Genomic DNA, 7110 nt, shown 5'->3' with positions numbered 1-7110 from the left:
ATGTTTGTCTGCTGATACTGAAAGGCCTGGCTCCAGGGGTAACCGTGTAGCTCCCAGTAACTCTTAATCCAGACAGGGTACTTCTTGTTTTTTTTGTACCTTTCAAGGGGTCATTAGCATTGTCGTATGACCTCTCAGATCTGTTCACCAAGCGTGAATGTACTGGGAGCTTTAAGCTCCTGATGACATGGTCATGAGGTTCACCGAAGTAGACAAGGTCTTGATCCACGACGGGGAGAACAAAGCTTTAATGTAGCTTTATAAACTTTAATTCAATGGATGTATCAAACAAGAATTTCATAATAATCCACATTACAGTAGGGCAGAATATTCACCGCTGCATTATCTCAGCATGCAACAGCACCAGTGGATGCTAAATGAGCAATGTTCTCTTTGTATATAGTGCAATACACATCATAACATACATCTTAACATACTTGCTTGAATCACTGAAAAGAGAAGATAACAGTCCATGAGATACCTAATGCACTTCACTAACAGTCATATCTTGGCAAAAAACATCAGACATAATAATAACACAGAATATTACTGGAAATAACATACAGCAATCAACTGTAATATTGACCTTCATGGTGAGCTTATATAGTAGTAATAACATGCTGATGCAAGTTCAAGACACTTTATCTTATATACATTAGATCTGTAGACATGAATAGTGTATCACTTCCAGAAATCATTAAGTATGGAGAAGTCTCTAATGCTGCGTTTAGCGTATGAATAAAACACATACAGTGGTTTTCGATAGACTGTATAAAAAATGTCACAATACAAGAACAGTGATACATGATATGGTGCGTTGCAGTTTTTTAAACCAGAAAATTCATGCTACATATGCAGTCTAAGAATGATGACAAAAATAGTCAGTAACTGTTAATTCAGGTTAATGCCAACAGTCTTTAGCCTACTAGATAGCAGCAATAGACTTCCCCTGCCAAAGCTAACTGACAGTATAGAAATCTTTAACAGTTTGACAGTCATAATATGTGAATCGGTTACAACCTTAAATACGCTTACAGTCAAGATCCCAAAGGATCAGAATTTTTTTCTTCATCAAATCTTGAAGCGTTTACAGCAATACACGTAATATACAAGTGACACTGGTAATTAGATGCAGCTTAAGAATACTGGAATATGTAAGCCTTGTTCCACCTGGGGATGGAGGTGGACCAGCTCTAATGATGACTCAGAGTGTTCCTGAGGTAAGAATGACGGTGTCTAGATAAAACCTCACCCTGACCTTAACAAGGCTGTAGTCGGAGCACCTCCACATAAGGAACATTATGAGCTCTAGCTAATTCCTTCTATTGTTTTTTTGGGTCAGTGCTTCTCTGACCTTGCAGCTTGTCTGATGTTTCTCGCACCGTGGAAGAGATCCACTGAGCATTAACATCATGGACTAAGTTTTAAAACATAGCTGGTTTTACCCAATCCTTTATTGAGGCACTCCAGCTTGAAGCCTTGTTTCCTTATTTGGTCAAAGCATACGGCCTATGTACATACCTTTAATGAGTCGAGTGGGTTTTGTGGCCTTAGATAAGTGCCATAGTAGCCTATTATACCATATTTCAACCAACCAATTGGTTCACATTGCAGTCCAAATACAACACAGCACCCTGGAAAGAGATGGAGGGGTGGGCCACTAGAAAATGGCCTCCTTGTGGAAAAGGTTTACATTGAGGTATTGAGTCCAGTCCAGGCTTGCCTTTTCAAGACAGCAGATTCATGGCAAACCATCTAAGCAGAATGTCAAGCAGGTGTCCAGCACCACAGAGAAAAGGCTGAACAGAACAGAGAACAGCATCCTGGTTGACTCCTTAAGACAGAGAGCAATGGGTCCTGTGCGGTTGCCATGACTGAGCAGAGTGCTCTTTTTCGAGTGAACTATGTGGCTTCTTCTCAGCAGCATTGCAACAAACTAGTATAATATGCATGTTTGTATCCCCCTGCCCCAAATAAACAATGTATTTTAATTGTCTGTTTGTTTGCAGTGCCAGTCTTGTTCCCTGCTACTTTCACAAGACAGTGTGGGGCTCCATGTTTTTTCTTGTCTTCCTCATGTAAAATACTTGCAGCTTGTGGAGTCAATGAAACAATCGACGGTGCATTTAAGATGTCCATAAGATCTGTACATGAAAAAGAAAAGACATTATATTCATCTTTCCAGCAAGTCTAAATTAGTGGCATTAGCATTAATCAGATTACAGAATGCTTGGCCTGGATCTTACCCAGGCAGATAAGAGTTGCAGGTTTGATATCCAAAGTCTTTTCCATCACACTCCTCAGCTCCATCATACCGATAGCTATCACCGCAATATGCATGTCTGCACTCTGAGACACGCAGGTACAGTTTAATAAGCAAGTCACACAGGAGGACAGATCAGTTCCAGTCGAAGGAGAAATGCATTAGAATCGATACTTACTGACACAGCCGTCTGTGACAACCTTGTTTCCATCATCACACTCCTCTCCATTCTCCACCTGCACAATGCCATCCCCGCAGAAACCGTCCTGATCTGGCGCATGCTCCGTTGATTGAAATGGTGTTAGCTACAATGAAAGAATAGTTTGATGAGTAAGCATTAAAATGCTCTATTAAGATATTCCCCAAGTTTAAACTCAAGTGCACAATGGACGAGTATATTCAAAATGTGATACACGTTGTACTGCTTAAACAACTAGATACCTGAATTGGCAACCATCCATCAGCGTCCTTGAAATATAGAGTCCTCTGATCTTTCCGGAAAGCCAATGCATTATCAGTGTGGAGACGGTCGAGTTCTTGTTCATTCTTCACCACAAAAATCTGCAACACAACCATTAAAACCAACACGCTATGGATATGCTGTATCTTTTGGAAGGCTCCTGACAATCCCTGGTTCTTGAAGTGTTTTTATCCTTTTAGCGGTCAGACTGCAGAGATAACTGAATACTCTGTTCTCTGAGGATGTCTGGAAAAACATACCCTCATTCAGTGGGTTCAGTCTGGCTGATGTCTGTGAATGCATTATGAGAGAAGAGACAACGCATTGCTTATTGACGTTTACAGACGGAAAGCCATCGTACCCAACATATAATCAGTGTTGTCAAGAAACACCCTCACGTGACAATACCTCTGACCTTTCAAATGAATATCTGAATTGAGGGCTTACACTCCATTTGAAAGAAATCAAGATTTTTTTCAAAACAGTTTGCTTAGTTAAGTTGTTTACTTTTGTAAGCAACCAAATGAATCATGTGCCTTAGCTTTATGTAAACACACATGAGCAAAACCTTTCCATGATTATCCTTTATATGAGAGAAAAAGCTGTGCTTACTTTCACTGCGATTATTTCCTAAATGTTATGTTTAAGCTTTGGAAGTGGACTTTGGCAGCCCGATATTATATTCTTATTTGTTTACTGAAAGACTCTTCTGGTTTCAGTACTAAGTGTATGAATGTGACTGGTTACAAATTTGGCAACATTTTATTTAAACAGTTTTACTGTCGTATATAGATGGTTTTAAAACCTACTAATGTACAGTGGGCACACAAACTCACAGAGCACTTTATTAGGAACATTGTACTAATACTGAATATACCTCCAACAGCCTGGACTGTTGACACAAGGCAGGTTGGTTCATGGATTCATGCAGAAATCAGGATTCATCAGACCAGGCTATGTTTTTGCAGGCTTCACCTGGCTCATCTGCCTCAGGTTTTGGCATGTTGTGCATTCTGAGATGCTTTCCTGCTCACCACAATTGTGATTGGGATTTTTATGCACAACAGTCTCTCGATTTTACACAGAATGGTGCAAAAAAAAAAAAAACAACAACCAAAAAAAGCATCCAGTGAGCAGCAAGTCTGCGGGAATAAACACCTCATTGCTGAGAGGGGTCACAGGGGAATGGCCAGATTGGGTTGAGCTGACAAAAATGCTATGTTAACTCAAATAATCACTGCTTACAACCATGGAAAGCATCTCAGAATGCAGAACACGCTGAGCTGAGGTGGATGGGCTACAACAACAGCAGAACACGTTGAATTCCACCCTCCAAGAACAGATATCTGAGGCTACAGTGGACACGGGCTCTGAAACTGGACAGTTGGAAAAACATCGCCTGATCTTTTCCAATCGTCAACTGTCCTGTTTCTCTTAACTGGATTTACTGAGGCTCTTGACCTTAATCTGCAAGATTCTATGTATTGCACTGTTGCCATGTGATTGGCTAAATTCTCACCAGGAGTTCAGACGGAGGGTGTTGTGAAAACCAGCCTAAATTTTTAGGTAGTCACAGCTAGACACAAAATGGATGAGAACCACAGGAGTAAGAGGAGTAAGGAACTTTATCAGGTTAAAAATAGATGGTAAGAGACATTGTATTTTAATCAGTATTTTGAAAAAGTCAATGGTGAGGTAACTGGTGGTGGTTGAGGAGATTCACCCCATATACTATGTAAAGCGCTTTGAGTGTCTAGAAAAGCACTATATAAATGTAAATGTAACTAACTAACTAACTAACTAACTAACTATCTGATCATAAACTACGACTAACCGTGAGACCATGACATCATAACAGCCCTAGTTGACAAAAATGCAGGGACAGAATTTCTTTTCTATGAAAATGCTTTGGTTGTGTTCACATGATTCTGTACTTGTGCTTAGTTTCTTTATATTCTCTTTTTCCTGTCAGACCATAAAATACCACAAACAAAAAGCAGTTTTACAGGCGAACACTACACAATACCACATCGTGTAAAAGGGCGAGACAAGGTAGAGCCTAATTATTAACCTTACTAATTATACTGTAGATATATGTAATGTAATGTTTCAAGATTTACACTTACTGTACATCAGGACTTAGAACCCATGTGTTCAGTGGGGGATTTGTAATACAACATTAAGTGATTGTAATTTGGAAAAGTCAAAGGTCTTTAAGTGAGTTCTATAAGCAAAATATAGTAACGACTTACCACTAATTATTACCAGCAATTATTAAATTCGTAATAGGCCTAATCATGGTATTCATGAGATATCGTAAACTAAAAACCACTAGCTTACCGCTGGCACCCTGGGATAGCTGCTCCTGGAGTTCTGGTCAAATGAGCTAGAAGGGTTGTTCATATTCACAAGAGAGTTACAGCCACAATGGCCTGGGTTACCTGGCTGCCCTTTTTCCCCTTTTGGCCCCACCACGTACAGCCCTGGAATCGAGAAGGACATTAAATCTGAGCACTGACACAAACAGTCTCTGTGTTTAGCTGAGTTTCCCGCATAGGACAACTCACCACTTCCAAGAATGTCATTCTTAAGCGTTTATTAATGCAAACAGAGAACGTCCATAAGTATATGCACATTAGGCATGTCACCACCCTGTGCTGTCTGTAATATGCAAAGTAAGGGATAAAACATGAGGTGTGTAATTTCAGGAAAATAATCAATGACCATGAGGTGTGATGCAGCCCGACACAAAGTGCACATTCATTAACTGCACCTCCCAGAGTGTTTTATTCCTCTCAAACTACAGCAATTTGCCCACAGTTACAATATTTTATTTATTACCGAATGATATACCATATCCTTTCATGGTTACATTAATGTTTGAAAATGTCCAGAAAACACGTTCGTTCCTGTTATCACTTACAATAGATCAGCTGTTCCCTCATTAGCCTCTCATTTGTTCTCTCTCTTGAAGCTAATACAAAGAAAAAGTGCAAATTTGAAACCATAAAGTGCAAAGTCCAGTGTCCTGAAGACTTTCGCCACAGCAGAAAACATAAATAGAGCTTTCTTTCTTTCTCCAGCTTACTAAAAGGAGGATTGCATGTTTTCTTTCATGCACGCACTGAGTAGTTTATTAGGAACACTATACTAATACTGGGTAGGGCCTCACTTTGCTCTTGAAACAGCCTCAATTCTTCGTGGCATGGATTCCACAAGATGTTGGAAACATTCTGGAGATTATGGTCCATGTTGACATGATTGTATCACGTAATTCCTGCATATTGTTCAGGTTCACTTTCATGCTGTGAATCTCCCATTCTGCCTCATCCCAAAGGAGTTCTACTGGATTCAGATCCAGTGACTGGGAAGGCCACTGAGGAACACTGAACTCATTGTCATGCTCATGAAACCAGTTTGAGACGACTTTTGCTTTGTGACATGGTGCATTATCACGCTGTTAGTAGCCATTTGAAGATGGTAAATTGTGGCCATGAAGCGATGCACATGGTCAGCAACAATACTCAAACAGGTTGTGGCATTCAAGCAATGATTGATTGATTGGTATTAACAAGCCCAAAGTGTACCGAGAAAACATTCCCCACACCATTACACCACCTCCGCCAGCCTGGACTGTTTACACAAGGCAGGTTGGATCCATGGATTCATGCTGATTGTGCCAAATTCTGACCCTACAATATGTGTGTGCAGAAGTGTTAGTGCAAGTAGCCCTTCAGCTCTAATTTAAATAAGTATTTCACCTGCATGACATCATGTAAGGTTATAGAAAATTAGTCAGTTTGAGAATTCAACAGCACTGTGGTATAAATTTTCTTATCGTCTTTCACAGAGGGTAATTACTTGCTTTTAATTTGTAGAGAAGTTTAAACAAGGTGTCACATTAATGAAGGGGTTACATAATGTTTGTATATCTGTGAGGAACTTGGCCTCTCTCTCAGTCAGTTTAAAGACATGATGTCATGCCTCTGGACTCGAGCATAGCAGATCAGGTTGCTCTGGGGCTAAAAGGATCCCTTGGTGTCGCTGATTTAAATGTACCCCTAGTTCTTTCGACCCTTTAGCCCTGGGATTTGTGTCACTATGCAGTTATTTAGAGGCTCAAATGCAAAAGTCAGTCCTAACTAAGAAAGCAAAACACCAGGGTCTAGTTTTTTATTTCCATGGCTTCAAGTACTTGAGACAAAATCTTCAGTTATATGCATGACAGTTATTCCACCTTCCTTTGGTAAGTATACATTTCCATTGCCAGTCAGCTCAGAATTGGAGATCTTGTGTGTTTAACCTAAACACTTACCTGAAGCAGGCAGACCAGGAGGACCTGGATGACCAGGGGGTCCCTGAGGGCCTGCTGGTCCCATTAGTCCTG

The 7110-nt window shown here is 40.3% G+C and overlaps 1 protein-coding gene across 2 annotated transcripts in view; it reads right to left on the bottom strand.

Moving 5' to 3' along the window:
- Window positions 1–234: 234 nt before the first annotated feature.
- colq (collagen-like tail subunit (single strand of homotrimer) of asymmetric acetylcholinesterase) overlaps window positions 235–7110 on the bottom strand; it is a 14002-nt gene continuing 7126 nt past the window's right edge. For both annotated transcript variants that reach the window (XM_053627737.1, XM_053627747.1), the window contains 6 exons: window positions 7039–7110; window positions 5064–5206; window positions 2705–2824; window positions 2442–2568; window positions 2247–2349; window positions 235–2144 (listed from right to left, as the gene is read on the bottom strand). The exon at window positions 7039–7110 is cut by the window's right edge and continues 25 nt beyond it. In XM_053627737.1, coding sequence (XP_053483712.1) covers window positions 2075–2144; window positions 2247–2349; window positions 2442–2568; window positions 2705–2824; window positions 5064–5206; window positions 7039–7110 — 635 coding nt within the window. In that variant the 3' untranslated portion in view covers window positions 235–2074. The remainder of the gene's footprint in view (window positions 2145–2246; window positions 2350–2441; window positions 2569–2704; window positions 2825–5063; window positions 5207–7038) is intronic.

The sequence above is a fragment of the Ictalurus furcatus genome, chromosome 1 (genome assembly GCF_023375685.1).
Source record: "Ictalurus furcatus strain D&B chromosome 1, Billie_1.0, whole genome shotgun sequence".
Lineage (NCBI taxonomy): Eukaryota > Metazoa > Chordata > Actinopteri > Siluriformes > Ictaluridae > Ictalurus > Ictalurus furcatus.
The sequence above is the reverse complement of the archived record's forward strand: the minus strand, read 5'-3'. Positions and strand labels throughout refer to the sequence as shown.